The 16,742-nt window shown below is 39.8% G+C and overlaps 1 protein-coding gene across 2 annotated transcripts; it reads right to left on the bottom strand.

Moving 5' to 3' along the window:
- Positions 1–281: 281 nt before the first annotated feature.
- On the bottom strand, positions 282–14,838 carry LOC114774174 (HLA class I histocompatibility antigen, B-38 alpha chain-like). Of its 2 annotated transcripts, none has more exons than XM_028966083.1 (7): positions 14,660–14,838; positions 12,392–12,655; positions 4,643–4,915; positions 3,426–3,725; positions 2,939–3,043; positions 2,644–2,678; positions 282–1,523 (listed from the first exon to the last, which is right to left on the bottom strand). In XM_028966083.1, the coding sequence occupies exons 1-7, from the start codon at positions 14,715–14,717 to the stop codon at positions 1,332–1,334; spliced, it is 1,227 nt and encodes a 408-aa protein (XP_028821916.1). In that variant the 5' UTR covers positions 14,718–14,838; the 3' UTR covers positions 282–1,331. The 2 variants fall into 2 exon arrangements, with proteins under 2 accessions (XP_028821916.1, XP_028821917.1); XM_028966084.1 differs by having other exon boundaries at positions 282–1,520; positions 14,660–14,837.
- Positions 14,839–16,742: the final 1,904 nt, after the last annotated feature.

Genomic DNA, 16,742 nt, shown 5'->3' with positions numbered 1-16,742 from the left:
GTTCACTGCAGGTACTTTTCATACAACAAAGAACCAGTTGAACCAGCAAACAAACAAACAAACAAATAAATAAAAACACACTTCTCTGTTTTCATGTTCAAACATGCTCTGTCATAGAGTTCGAGTGAATTCATGCTTATGTTATGCTTTAGTTCTCTCTGGGTGTGAATAATTTAGATATACAGATGACACATTGTCAACAAATTATAAAAGGAATCATATCAATTCCAAAATTACCATCCAGCACTCTCAACTATAAGTGTTCAGTCAACATAACTAAATAACTGTTAAATAAAACATGTTTTATCTTCAGGGTGCATATTGGCATTAAAATTCATTTACATGGAGCAGAATAGAACTGTCACAATGGCAGGAAAAAGGACAAACAACTCACAAAACAATGACTAGACACGAGGCTACATTTATACATTTAACACTAACAAACTCTGCAAAGACAGGCCACAACAGAAACCTCACAGTCACAAGTAGGCACTTCATGAATAACCAACATTTGTGAAAAAAACGTTTTTTTTGTTTGTTTGTGTATTTGTTTTAGTTAATATGAGATCAGGGTTAATCAGGGTTCCAAGTAATTAAAAACCTGAAAAAGTCATTGAATTTGAAAAGAGAATTTCTCAGGCATTCTCAGTTTTGGAATGTGAAATAAATATATAGTCATGGGGAATTTTTTTTTAAAATCTGATTGGCACTGCGAGTGCTAGACTAAGAGGGAAAGGAAATGTGTGAAGAAATGAATGGGTTTAAAACATAAATTGCCAGAGGCCAGCATCCATTATCACATCTCTTTTGTTATAATTAAAAATTACCTGACAACAGTGGCCAAGATTTGCAAGTTTAAGCATAGATTTACAGCTCTAACATGAGGTGTGTTTCATTGCTTGGACTGCTGTTTTATTATCCCTAGTGCTACGATTTTTAGATATACGGTCAGGTCACTCACTGACCAGCGAACTACTGACAGATTGAAGGTTTGTTTAATTTGATTTATTGGGTCTGCAGTATTTTTAAGCCCTTTAACTCCTGGATTTAGAAGCCCTGGGTTTAAAGTGAAAGTGAAGTAATGGTCATTGTGAAATACTGCATCACCCTTAGTGAGCAGTGGGCAGCCATGTGTGGGGACAATGCTTTGCTCAGTGGCATCTCAGTGGCACCTTGGGGTTTCAGGACTCAAACCATTTTCAGGTCTGTTTTCATACCCACTACCCCAACCACTGCCCCAAGGATAACTTGTCCTTTTTAAATTATATTTAAGGCCTTAATTTTGGAAAATCCAATATAAGACTTCTTAAGGATTTGTAGAAACCCTGGAATTAGCAATTGACTTGTGGTTGTGCAGGATCAGTTACTAGAACACTAGCATGAGAAGGCGAGAGAGAGACGGGCGATGAATGTTCCAGATGAGCTTTGTCTGGAGGTTCTGGATCTGGCAGCAATGTGTCATTGGTGGCTGGTGCTGCTTTTTCATCAGCATTTGGGTCAGTGGGTGTCACTTCTTGAGTCTGCTGGGAAACAGGAGACATGCAGTTAGCAAATATTCAAATATATATTTGTAGACTTACTGTTTGGCCACTAACAATGATCTCTATAATTTCAATTCATTTGATCAGTGAGAGACATAACAACAAAAAATGCATTTAAACAAAGTTATAAATATATTTGCATTTTCATGAATGAAATAAGTATTTGATCCCCCAGCAATCAAGATTTCTGGCTCCCAGTTCTATTTTATACAGGTGAGGACCTGACATTGGGAGCGTCCTGATTAGAAAACGACTCTCCAAAGAAACAATCAACCTATCCAGATTCCAAACTGCCCCATGGCCAAGACCAAAAAGCTTTCCAAGGATGTCAGGCACAAGGTTGTGGATCTACACAAGGCTGGAATGGGCTATAAGACCATCAGCAAGCTGCTGGGTGAGACATTGACAACAGTTGGTTGCGATTATTAGAGAATTCGCAAACCATAAAATGACTGCCAGTCTCCCTTGGTCTGAAGCTCCACACACATCTCACCATAATAATAAGAACAATTTGGAACCCGCCCAGAACTACTTGGGAGAAACTTGTCAATGACCTCAAGGCAGCTGGGACCAGGAAAACAGTTGGTAACATACTATTGCACGAAGGACTGAAATCCTGCAGCCTGCAAGGTCCCCCTGCTCAAGAAAGCACATGGCTTTCCTGACAGATCATTTCATGGCTGCCCACTGCTCACTAAAAAAGCAGAGGACACATTTTTTGTCACCTTGTGCTGTGCTGTGTTTCAAAATGACAATCATTTCACTTCACTAAGTCATGTGTGTTTATCTTCTGATGTACTTCAGGTATGTCTGCAGAAGGGACCGTAAGGGAGTGCTACAGTGAGGACGATGTTCACCCAGGAGAGATGTTAATTTCATTCTGTCCCAAAATTAAACAAAACCATGGGATGGGGCTTTGTGTATGTTGGATCATGTGACACATAATGTGGTTTGATAATAATTGTGCATTGTGTTCTCCAATAACTGTGCTGAATTTTTTTTGTCATTATTCCTGTGTATAATTGCTAATTTTCAGAGAATTTAAGTCCCAATCAGCTCTGCTCTATATGAACAATTGTGAAAATAAAATGAAATTACTTACTGAGAGCAGAGAATGATTGGTGCACCGTGAGAGTTCTAGAAGAGCAGAAAACATTTAGCTGAAAACCCGAATGTTCACATCAGCAACATTTTATATGTTTTAAGTTTTAAATATTTGTTAATAGGACATCTTTTACCAAATAAAGAAGTGGTGAAAAACCATTCAGTGTCTGAATGCTTAAAAGTTGATTTCCCCCCAAGACTATTAACCCAAAGTAAAAATGTAAAAACATTTACAATCACATGACACCATGTTTAGTGTAGAAGTTACTGATGTTGTTTGCTGCGTCTCTCACCTGATCTTCTCTTCACAACCATCACAACACCAACAACCACAGCGATGAGACAGAGAGCAGCAACCACCGACCCAGCAATGATGCCTGGAAGGGCCACCACTGCCCCTGTAAAGATTAAGTATTAGCCAACAACTACACAGGAGCTTGTAAATGATGTGAACACTAAAATCACTACAAGGTCCCCCTGCTCAGAAAGACCCATCTTAAGTTTGCAAGTGAAAATCTAGATATTTCCGAAAAGGCATGGGGAAAAAAAATAAAGCTTTTTGGCATCAACTCCAACTGCCGTGTTGGGAGGCAGAGAAATATGACCCAAAGCTCCAAGTACAGAGCCCTCCTTCCCTCTGCCAGAACACTGAAGATGGGTCATGGGTTCAGCATCACAAATAACCAAAGCATATAGCCAAGGCAACAAAAGAGGAGCTAAAGAATAACCACATCAAGATTATAGCGTGGACTAGACCGCTCCTGCTAGAAGCTCCTGTACCTGCACTGTTGGTCCTGATCTTCTCCCCAGTCAGGATCATGTGGATTGGGTCTCCTCTCTTCTGCTCCACCACACAGGAGAACTGGTTCTTCTTCCACACATCAGGGGTCATTTTGAGTTCTGCACGTTTCTGGAAGGTTCCATCATGGTTGGACAACGTCTCACCAACATCTACATCTTCATGCAGGTCCTGTCCATCTTTCTGCCAGCTGATCTTCAGCTTATCAGGGTAGAAACCTGTAACGTGACAGACCACTGGAGAGGAGGAGTCTGTCTGCAGCAGAGACACCTGAGGAGGGACTAGAGAGAGGAAGAGAGGAGGGGAACAGGGACAGAATTTGGTAGAGAAACAGGACATCTTCATATGAAGATCCATGTCTTTATTATTACTCATCACTTATTCATTGTTACTTAGGGACAGTGGTGGCCTAGTGGTTAAGGAAGCACTGTGCTGTGCTGCATTGTTTCACAATCACTTCACTTTTCATTATTTGTCACTGATCATTTGCATGTTTTCACATGATTCCATTCTTCTATATTGTCTGAAAATCCTTGAAAAGGTAATTAATTAAACAGTCTGTGTGCTTTAAATTTAATGTGAAGTGTTTTACACAATGTTGTACAGTGAACAGAAATGTATTTAAAATAACTTTTATAAATGTTGTCAGATGTTTGGCAGAAGCCTGGAGGACGCAATTTTATACAAAGTAGAAAATGACAAAAGTGGGCAGAATAGTAAAAAGTAAAGCACTTTATGCTGGTGCCTTTATAAATGCACAAATAAGGAGAAACCATGAGGGACAGGAGATAATAAAAAGGAAATCCACCAGAGGTCTATAACAAATTCAAAACACATATTCACTGAAAAAGGCCCTGAAGCCAATGAAGGCAAAGAAGATGTCCGTCTGTGTATCTAGCCAACATTTTACTTTTGCACATTGCTACACTTCTCACTCATCAGATTATCTTCTATTTAAAATAAACACTTTAAAAGAACTGATTTCTTGTCACTGTGATTGTACTGGGCGGAGTCAGTGGATACAAGTGGCCATGTCTCTGATGACTTTTTTTTTTTTTGTTGATAAATATATTTTTCTAAAATTCATCAATGTGTGGCTTGCCCCTCTTTGTGTTACTTTGTGTAACAGTAATCCCTACTGATTTTACATATCAGTCCTGCTGTGTGTTTCTTTGTGTTGTTCTGTGTGCTGCTGTACCTTTTCTATCCAGACTGATCTTTCCGTACATTACATACTTCTTAAGCCAATAAACACAGTCCTGTTCCAGGTAGATCTTCCAATAATTAGCTTCACCTCCATTCCATTTCTGCTTGATTATTTCTGCCTCTGGTTTTGCAGCAACCCAATCAGTGTTTTTCAGATCCAGTCTTATAAAATCTGCTCCATCGTAACCAAACTGACTGTATCCATCTGTGGCTCCAGTTTCATCATCAAACTTGCAGCCGTACATCTGCTGTAAAGTGTGCACTCCTGAGAGAGAGAGAGAAAGAATTTTAAATCATTGGTGTTTCTGCTTTGCAGTTTCCAGTTTAATTATCAAAAAAAAGCAGTAACTTGTCCTAATTTGAACCTCACTTGGAGTGCGCCGGATCCATGTTTACAAACCGGAGTTGAGTTTGTCTGTTGGCTTGATTACCTGATTGTTTCAATCTGTGTTTACGTGTATAGAGCGACTTACAATCAGTAGTTACAGGGACAGTCCCCCTGGAGACACTTAGGGTTAAGTGTCTTGCTTGCTTAAGTGGGATTTGAACCTGGGTTCATAGGCGAGTCAGTAGGCTATTACCACCCTGACATCCTAAATGTATCCTGCTATGTCATGTGCATGTACGGTCATTTAATGTTTCATCACTGCGCTGTCACTGTTCCACTGTTTCTGTTAGAAGTGGAAGAAAAGAATTGATACAGAATAATATTGCAATATCTTACATTGTATATCTTGCTAATATTGTATTGCTACAGGGACACCAAATATCAATATTTTTGTACACAAATTCAGTCCACAGGGTGGTGCTGTTGAGTGTTACATTTAGCGAGATCAGAACAGGTAAGAGTGTGACTACAACCTCCACTGGTAGATGGCGCTGTACAGCTGGGTACTTGAATTAATACTTGGAATTACATGCAGAGTGAAATCACAAAACACGACAGTGATTGTCATTAAAGTGGTCTATTGAACATGTAAAAATAGGTAGTATGAACTTGAATAAAGAAAATGCATTTTGCAATCTGTGTCACATTTCTGTGAAATATTCAGACAACACCACCGATTTGAGCAGAAAGCATCCAGATATACGAAAAAAACAAAGTACGCTGCAAACAAACTTGTCATCCTCCTTGCCTCACATTTTGTATCCATGTTTAGTGAAGTGGACAATGCAAATAATGTTTGAGTTCAGTTCATTAACATGAATCTAACCGCTTTGCTTTCTTTAGTGTTCACCGATAAGGAATGTCTATGTCATATGCACTTTATTTTTTGTGTGTACAAATTTCAGCTTGGCCCTCTACAAGTACCACACCAGCCTTAGATAACTGACTGGGTACTTAAAGTTCTTGTTTCCAATCTTACACATTTTATCTTAATTTTTTTTATTTTCACCACTTCAGTTTGTTAATGTGCAAAGACAATAAAGTTACAATTCAGTTCTGAGTTATGTTTTGGCTGAATTATTAATGTAATGTACTGTCATCCACCCAGATTGTACACAGCATGCTGCATTTCAGATGTTTTTACATTTTCAATGAACTAAAGAATATCCCAAAATATAGCCATGTATGTATCACAATATTGTGATGTAATCGTATCGTGGCCCATGTATGGGATAATATCATATTGTGAGGTCCTTGCCAATTCCCTCCCCTAGTTTCTGTATACAGTCATGGCCAAAACAAGTCGTGTGCACCGAGTGCTGTGACAATGACAATCCCTTCACTTTCACAAAAGTTGAGAATAACACAAATACTAGTTTGCTGCTTCAGTGTTTATAGATATTTTTGTCAGTTGTTTCTGTGGTGTACTGAAGTTTGTTATAAGTATTTTCTTGACAATTACATCAAATAATCCTGACTGATGGCGACCCGTTCCTTCATAATCAGTGCTTGGAGTTTGTCAGTATTTTTTTTTTGTTTGAGGATTGACCACATGTTCTCAATTTTTGGACCCAAAATTATAATGTTTTGTTCCCCAAGCCACTTGGTTCTCACTTTGGCTTAAGGCATGGCACTCAATCATGCTCAAAAAGGCATTATTCTTCACTAAACTGTTCTTGGATGGTTGGGAGAAGTTGTTGTTGGGGGATGTTTTAGTACCGTTCTTTATTCATGGCTGTGTTCTTCCTTGGGTGTTCTGCCCACTTCCTTGGATGAGAAGCAGTCCCACACATGAAGTGTCTCAGGATGCTTTACTGTTGGCATGAGACAGAACTGATGGTAGCGCTCACCCTTTGTTCTCGAATATCGAATATTTTTAGAATAGAGTATTCTGACGATTTTTTCTTCGATCAGTCGAGTAACTCATACTTTTGCGTGTTTAGACAACTCTATAGTGTGTTATGCAACATGAACTCAATACTTTTATTAGATCAAAGCTTAAATTTTTTGGGGTTACTGGCTCCAGAACTAAGCCCATTTAATCAACCTTTCTGTGAAACATTCATGATGTACATGAATGAGGAGGGATGAATTACACGAGCGAGATCTCATGCCTTATCATGCCTCATCACTATCAACTCATAACACAAATAATGTACATTCTAAGAAGCGCTAATGTTAGTTAGCAATCATAAAAATATGATACCTTGTAGACGTTCCGAGTCCGCTTGGAGAGGTGTGGTTTACTTGAGGATTTGTTCGGTTAAGGTGCTGTAGTTTTGACGAAGTACTTTTATGGTAAGCCAGGTCCGGTTTACAGTGTATACACTGCACTACGTTGTCCACGCAGCGTAAAATGGTCCCACACTTTAGACATTTTATGCAATTTCAGCCAATAAATCGCACCTCCTTAAATCTCTGAAATGTGCGTCAGTTAAAACAGTCAGTGTAGAACAATGATACCGCACTGCGTAGCTCGGCGGGAGCGATACGATAATAGATGGACTTTGGTGACGAATTAAACGAAGCCTCGAGCACCTTTTTTTTTTTTTTTTTTTTTATCGAATCATTCGAGTTATTAGAATAATTGTTTCAGCCCTACTTCACCTCAGTCCTTAGCAGTCCAATCACAAACTTGTAGCAGAATATCAGTATGTCCTTGATTGGAGAGAAGTGGCTTTTTTGCTGCCCTTCTTGACACCAGGCCATCCTCCAAAAGTCTCACTGTGTCTGCAGTTGCACTCACACCTGCCTGCTGCCATTCCTGCAGCAAGCTCTGCACTGGTGGCACCTCGATCCCACACCTGAATCATCTGTAGGAGATGGTCCTGGCGCTTGCTGGACTTTCCAGAGCACCATAAAGATTTCTTCACAACAACCTCTTATTTGATTAAATGATCAAATAAATCTTAATAGCAGCAATATCCTTGCCTTGCATGCAACACAATGATTGCAGGTATCCATGGTTAACAGAGGAAAAACAATGATTTCAAGCATCACCCTCCTTTTGTAGCACACAGTCTGCTATGTAACTCAATCAGCATGACAGAATCTCCAGCCTTGTGTTCAACATTCTCACCTCCGTCATCAAATATATTTTAGTCTATATTAACTCTTATTTTATTTATTTTTCTTTGCCTCTTTCTGCAAAAGAATATAAGCAGTTAGACAAAGTCTACAGCAAAGATAAAATTGCTCATACAGGGGAGTCTTGTAACACTGTGTGTGTCGAGTGTGTATTTAGATTTTACCACTAGGGGGTAATGTTGTGTGTGTGCATGGAGAAATGATTCAATGCCTTGCAAAAGTATTCACCTCCAAATTCACCTCTGGACTTTGAATGAGCCATTTTAAACCATTTATGTGTTTCTCAAACTAGTTGAATGTTGCTTTAGCAGTATGCCTCGGGTCACTGTCCTGCTGGAAGGTGACCCTCCACTCCAGTCTCAAAATCACAGAATTTGATTAAGAATATCCCTGCATTTCATCCAGTCTTTGTTTCTTTACTACACTGTGAACCATACATTTTACACATAAATAAGAATTATAAATACACATCATGAAAATAATCATAACTCGCTGCGCTCACCAAGGAATGCAAACATACAGCATGACAATCAATTCCTCTGTTATTTTACAAGTGGCCAAGACCATCTTCACCAATACACATGCAGCTCAAATAGGGCGACAAAGTAATCCAGTGAACAACAGAACATGGCACAGCACACTTCACAACATCTGCTGGCCACATTAATCAAACTCCTACATCTTTCCATATGTTTGTATGAGTGTATATGTCATAGCTATTCACTTTCAAGTAGCAGGACTAGCTTCTGTATTGGTCTTTCTATAATTGAGGGTTTAAATGAGGGTAAAATGGAGGGTTCTTCCATTAACACTGAGTAATAGCTTTTTTCTGTCCACTCTTACATAAAGCCCAACTCTTTTGAGGGTAAAGCTTATTGTGAATTTGTATGAAAAGTCTGAAATATTTCCTAAACGGCCCCTCAACCATTGGGTGTTCTCTAACCTCTCTAGATGAACTGCACAGCTCTTGCTACCTCAAGAGGGCAGAAAACATCATAAAGGACCTCTCACATCCCGATCAGGACCTGTCCCAACGGCTACAATCAGGCAAAAGATAGCAGGACAAACACACTAAACAACAGCTTCTATCCTGTTGCTGTCCAAACTGATGTACAGATGTCTCATCTCCTCCACACAGCACTCACCCACCTGGACACTCGGAAGGGAAATTATGTTAAAATGCTTTTCATTGAGTACAGTTCAGCATTTAACATGATAATCCCTTCCACACTCACCACCAAGCTGGAGCACCTGGGACTCAGTTCATCTCTCTGTCAGTGGATCTCCAACTTCCTAACCGGGAGACCACAGGCAGTAAGGATGGGTGGACATGTCTCAGCCACCATCACCCTCAGCACTGGAGCCCCCTGCTGTACTCCCTGTACACATATGAATGTACAGCCACTACTAGCTCCACCACCATCAAGTTTGCTGATGACACTGTTGTGGTGGGCCTGACAACGACGAGACGGCCTACCTGGAGGAGGTTGGAAATCTGGAGAATTGGTGCCAGAGGAACAATCTCCACCTGAACGTCAGCAAGACAAAGGAATTAATAGTGGACTTCAGTACAAAGCAGGAGAGGACCTACCAGACCCCTGTCATCAACAGGAACCCAGTGGAGAGAGTGGACAGCTTCTGTTACCTCGGTGTTAATATCACGCAGGACCTGTCATGGTCCTGTCACATCAACACCGTGGTGAAAAAGGCCTGGCAGCATCTCTACCACTTTAGACTGCCCTCCAAGGTGCTTAGGAGCTTCTACTCCTGCACCATAGAAAGCATCCTGACGGGAAACATCTCAACCTGGTTCAGGAACAGCACCATGCAGGACAGGCGAGACGCATCATCTGTACCAAGCTCCCTGACCTTCAATCCATCTACAGCAAGTGGTGCTGGACAAGGACCAGGAAGATAGTGAAGGACCTCAGCCACCCCAACAATGGACTATTCTCTCTGCTGCGATCAGGGAAGCACTTAGTGTTCCCTTAGTGTTTCTACTCGCTGAAGTCCAACACTGAGAGAATGAGGAGGAGCGTCTTCCCGCAGGCTATACAAGCTCTCAACAACCACATCACTTCATAGGACAGAACTCTAATACACTCCAGCACTTTCAATCACTTCGGGACTCAATCTCCCCAGAACTTTTTTTTTTTTTTTTTCCTCTCTTGCACAAATTTTTTACTTCTCCTTTCACTTTACTAATTTGCACACCTTCACCCTAACTGTTACACATTTTATGTTAAAAACATCAAAGTGTAATAATTGGTTATGTTTGGCATAACAACGAATCAATTACATCGATAAAAATCAATTACTAAAAGAGTTGGCAACGAATTTCCTAATCGATTCGTTATGTTGCGAGACGCAGAGACATTTGATTATAAAAAAAAAAAAACTTTGAGCGCGGAGTGGAGTGAACACACGCGGTCTCTCTCGCGCACAGATGCTAGCAGAGTTTGGCGCCTCATAGACAGCACAGAGCAAAAAAAAATAAAAAGAAACAAGCGGAGGTAGAGGACAGATACATGGCGGAGGCAGAGAAATCTGCGCGAAAATATGCAAAAGCGACATGGCACGGCACGGGAGCACCACGGCAATGATCCAGCACCTGAAACGCGTGTTTGATAAGGAGGAAGGGAGTTCAGCAGCAGGGGAAGTCGCTACAGAATCCTACTTTTGTTCCGTTTTGAAGTGAGGAACGTAATGTCCCTGGTGCTGGTGTTTAACTCACCACAGAGGAGAACTAGACGGGGACTTACAGCGCCATCTACAGGTGTGGAGGGGGGATGAAACAGCGTTCGGACTGTTCTCTGCGTCTCCGCGTGGATGACGGAGGGTGGTAGTAGCCTAGTGGGTAACACACTCACCTATTGTGTCCCTGAGCAAGACACTTAACCCTAAGTTGCTCCAGGGGGACTGTCCCTGTAACTACTGATTGTCGCTCTGGATAAGGGCGTCTGATAAATGCTGTAAATGTAAATGTTTACCCGTCATCCAGCTTGACAAGCATGACAATTTTGCTTGTTTTAAGCAAATAATCACTTAATTTTTAGTTTTTTTTCAGAAAACAAGACATAATTTCTTATGCTATTTCATGTGTCTAGTAAATGTATCTTGATTTAAGATTTTTTTTTGAGATTTGAACTGCAATCAGGACAAAACTACTAAGTTAGAAAAGCATTTTTTGCAGTGTGTGTGTGTCGGTGTGAGAGTTTGTGAGGGTGTGCGTCTGCGAGTGTGTGCATCTGCAGTGTAGTGTAGAGAACAAGTTCTGACATCCAAACAAATCCTGTTAAATTTTCTGATTTGTATTGTTCTTTATTTTTTTTAGAAATTATCGTTCTGGCAGCTCAGGTGGCACTTTATTAAAAAAAAGTCTATACTTGGCAGATGTAAATATGTATGTTTTTTGTGTTAGTCCATTTTTATTTTATTTTATTATTATTATTATTAATATAACAGCTCATGGAGCAACATGTTTGTGCACTTTATAAAGATTTGGTTCTGTTTTTGAATAAAGGGTTGGAAATGAATGCTTTTCTTGTTTTTTGTTTTTATCCGATTCTACGATTAATCAAAAAATAATCGACAGATCAATCGATTATTAAAATAATCGTTAGTTGCAGCTCTAGTTTGCAATATTTGAATATTGGTAATCATTGTAGACTTGCAATATTTGCAATCCTGTGGTCTATAGCAGTCGCTAAAGCATTTCACTGCATATCATACCGTGCATGACTGTATGTGACAAATAAAATTAGAATTTGATTTGAATTTGTTGCCATCAGGGCACTTAATGACATTAATTCATCGTTCCACCTCCAACTCAATTTCTTTTTAATGTACAATTAGGCTTGTTCAGGTGTAATAAGGTTTCTACACACCCTTTAATTTAAAATTTTAGATTTTGTATCATATTTTGTATTATATTAGAACATTAACATTTAAAGCATTTATCAGAGGTCCTTATCCAGATTGACTTACAATCAGTAGTGCAGACACTCAGGTTTAAGTGAATGTCTCCACTAGTACTTACATTGCTGAAAATTAATAGGTCGATTAACGCCTTCACTAATCTCTGTAAGATTACAGAAGAAGCATCATCCCTGGCCAACAAATAAAGCTTTTTCTATATAAATGTTGAGTAACTTAAGTTAAAATGGATTTGAGTTAAAGAAGCAACATTAAACTGTAATTAACACAGTTTAAATCATGTTTGAGCTGTTTGGATTTGAAGAGGATGAAGGTGCTTGTTGATCTTACCTTGATCTCCAGTCTGATAAAATTCAGTCATGATCATTTTCAGATTCTCCTTGAATTTCCATGTAAAATCTCTGAAGCTCGTTGTCTGATCCTCCACATACTTCTCTCCCAGCTCCTTCACCCAGTCCTGCCGGATCTCAAACTGGTTGTTCTTACTGTCGAAGTATCCAGTCACTTCATCATCGAACAAATTTACACCAACAAATTCAGGAAGATCCTTTATTCCTGTAGTTGCTGTGTACAATCCTGTCCAGGAATGAATCACTGTTGGGGAAGAAACAGGAAATTTAGTACAGCAGCAAATTAATGAAAATGTAGAAAAATAAATGTGTATTAATGCAAGATATTTTCATACTTTTGATTCCTTCATTATATATATATATATATATGTGTGTGTGTGTGTGTGTGTGTGTGTGTGACAAAACTTCATATGACATTTGGCACTTTAATGTAAGAAGCACTCTTCACATATGTTTGATTATGTTGTGGATGTAAATGTGACATTTATAAATGTTTAAATAAACAAATTTAAATAAACAATGTCTGATTATGACATCTGCTACCAAAGAGAAAGTGAAGTTTTTGTCATTGCGAAACACTGCAGCACAGCACACTATGACACAACAAAATGTGTCCTCTGCTTTTAACCATCTCCCTTGGTGAGCAGTGGGCAGCCATGACAGGCGCCCAGGGAGCAGTGTGTATGGATGGTGCTTTACTCAGTGGCACATCGGTGGTTCGGGATTCAAACTGAAAATCTTCTGATTACGGTATGTTTCCCCCTAGGCCAACCACTGCGAGGAAGACCTAATAAGTACAGGTTCCTGAAATAAAAAATAAAGAATCTCCCCACAACCACTGTACTCAACCAAATGGAAAAATAATTACTGACTATTTTATTTACTGTGAAAGTAGTACAATAAATATAATATTGAGATGAAGATATCTATATACACACTTGGATAATTACCATCATTAATGAAATTCCAGTTATGATCTACATTATGTACTTCTAAAATAGTTTAAAGAATAAATTTATTTTTAAAATGTCTGATACCTGATGTAGGATGTGCCTAGGGGTGTCAATACTGCAGTCAAACTCATAGCAAGTGAAAATATTAATGGTCACACATGAAATCTGCAGAACATGTCGAATACAAATAGAAGGTCATGGAAATAGCTTTTAAACTTCAGACAAGGGTGTATATTTTTAGGGATAAGTATATTTTTTACTTACTTATGTTTCTGTTTATAATGTTGTTAAAGTCCAAACTACGGCATGTGATCCATTTTAATTGGCCTGCAGCTAATTTAAAAATATAATGAAATATGGCCCACACATAAAATTAGTTGTCAATTGTATTGTACTTCTTATTTCGCACACAAGGTGGAACTTGGCCCCTGATCAATTTATATTGAACAAGTGTAACCAAAGAAAGATTTTGCTAAGAGAGCAAAAATGGCAGAACCAAAGAAACACAAAATAGCAAGCGAGTGCGGAATAGTTCTGACACGATGGGGGATAATAACGCGAAGTGCATGATATGTGCAGGTTAACATGTGGCCTTTGGGCCTAAGATAAAATGTGATTCACATAAGGCAAATAAGTGAATTTCTCAAAAATGTCTATGGCGTTCACAAGTGTCAAAGTGCACGATGTACACGGATTTACTCTTGTAGTTCGACCCCAAACTGAAAGGCACTATATTCATTCATATTTAATCATTCGCCGTCTGTCCATTTGGGACTTTTATTTTGAAACGTAGCATACAGTAAAAGGCGCGTCGAGTGAAAGGGCGGCTGTATTATTTCGCATTTTCAAAATATTTGTAAAATATTTGTAAAACCCCGCGTAGATCTGCGGATGTCTGTCGAAATGCTAAATTAACTGGTTAAGTTAAGCAGACAGTGGCGGAGCGGAAAATTTGCAGGCCCGGATGCATGAAAAACGCAATAGACACACCAGTTAGTACTTACTTATCTAACTTCTTAAATCACTGGTATTTAACTCGATGGATCAGACAACAAATCACCCGAAAACATCGAGGAGGATCGACTCCGCCTTTTTACCACTCCCATAAAACTTCCGCTGCCACAATTCTATCCCAGTCAGTCTAGTTTGTTCTTTATTTTTCTTCATAATAAACCCAATTTTGCATTCTTTAGCCTGGATTTTGTCATTTATCACATAACACATGCGCATGACAGTTTAAGTATGTGTATATGTAATTCCACACATATTGTTGAGCCGTACATAAAAACACAAACCTCCCCGTGCCAGATCGATTTTCAGGACCAGAACTGTAAAGCAGAGAAAGATGGTCATTTTCAGAGAGTCATCTTGTTCGTAAAGGCCGACGTACGCAATGCGATTTAGGCCTATTTCCACAACCCGTACTTTCCGGATATGTTCCGCGAATGCGCAACGGTTATGTTATGTCCTGAGTACGCATGCGCAAGTGGTACGGAAAACAGCAGCCATGTTGGGACGGTCCAAGCTCATTCACCTGGGCTTCTTGGACAGTTAGTACCCATAGATATATGAAGTTGAGATTTATTGTTATTTCAGCTACATACATGTTAGACAGTACATAGTGAAACGAAACAACGTTTCTCCGGAACCTGGTGCTACACGTAACATTTGAGCAAAGTTACATACTGGTATAAAGTGCACGTGTGCGACAAACCAGCTACATGAAGTGCAAACATGGAACACAGGCAGCGCAAGTCAAGCAGTGCAAGAATAACAATATAGACAGCGCTAGTGAAACGGATCATGAAGGTGCAGAGAGCAAATACGACTGTAATACAAATGTAATAGAGATATGTTCCGCACATATGAGGTAGTGTGTCTTTACCAGATGTCGCATTCAGTCTCTCATGCCATAAATTCCGCCGTCATATATGGACGGGGTTCCAAGCTCATTCAACCACGCTTCTCTGACGGTACTCCGGAGTTTTGCGTCGCGTACTACTGTAATAACGTGCGAACGTATTGTAATGAACCGCTGTACCCCCACAAACCGAGCGGAGGCAGTGACTTTTACCGGATCTATAAGAACTGAACCAATAAAAGCTTCTGTTATGGCAGCAGCTCACGCCGCCGACTCAGACTCCAGTGCGCAAGCGCACTACTAGATCCTCCTTTTTATCACCCACAACATTAACCCTTGCAACATACAGCAGAAAACAACTTTATACAGCTTGTCACAGTATTGCGTTGTGTACAGTTCATTGTCTATAGTTCTCTACAAACCCATACAAATGCCAGTTGCTTTGGATAAAGACGTATATATAAAATGTATGAGTCGTAAAGGCTACAGGGCTTATCACAAACACTTCCACTTTCAAATTCTTTTTGTGGTGTTTGCATGTGCCTTACTCTGCATGTAGAAGGAGTCAGAGTCAAAAAACGCTTCTCTATCAATTAATTCGAGGCTCGGTCGTAAATACATGTCTGACATTTGAAACGAACCAAGACAATAAAATGGTTTATGGTCCTTTATTTCTGTATTCCACCTTGTTCCTAATACCTTTAAAAGCAGCGCTAGCCCATCCCAAGATGGCGGCTCTGTTGACGCATTCGCGACCTTAGACGCTCCATTCAACGTCACATCCAGTCTATATGTCTATGACTACTATGATTAGTACCAGCGAAGATGCCAAATAACAAGCGAACGAAAAAACGAATGACCAATGCATAGCATTTCATAAGTAACATTTCATTTTTACTTTTTGTTTGTTATAAAATTGTGTGTTCAACAAATAAAGTTATACAGACACTAGGCGTGTTGAAATTAATCGTATAATCGAGTCAATGCGATGCAGACATGGACAATATTGCACCGATGCAGTGCAGAACATAATCAATTACATCATAATGACGTTGCTTGGTGATTTTCTGAAGTGAAAGTGAAGTGATTGTCATTGTGATACACAGCACAGCACACAGTGACACGGTGAAATGGGTCCTCTGCTTTTAAACATCACCCTTAGTGAGCAGTGGGCAGCCATGACAGGCACCCGGGGAGCAGTGTGTGGGGACGGTGCTTCACTTCACTTTAGATTAAAACGTAATTTAAATGTATGAGTTGTAACTAAGGTGCAACCGCCGGACTGGTGTAAGGTTGACAATCTGTTTCTGAACATGGACAGAGATGATTGTTGACTTGAGAAGAGAACGGAGGCACCACTCTCCACTGAACATAAACAGATCTGGTGTGAAGAGTCAAGAATACAAAGTTCCTTATCTATTAGAGAACCTCTCCCATAATCAGGAGGTTGCCGGTTCGAATCCAGAGCCGCCAAGGTGCCACTGAGGTGCCACTGAGCAAAGCACTGTCCCCACACA

Source organism: Denticeps clupeoides, unplaced genomic scaffold (genome assembly GCF_900700375.1).
Source record: "Denticeps clupeoides unplaced genomic scaffold, fDenClu1.1, whole genome shotgun sequence".
NCBI lineage: Eukaryota > Metazoa > Chordata > Actinopteri > Clupeiformes > Denticipitidae > Denticeps > Denticeps clupeoides.
This window is presented reverse-complemented; position numbering and strand designations above follow the sequence as displayed.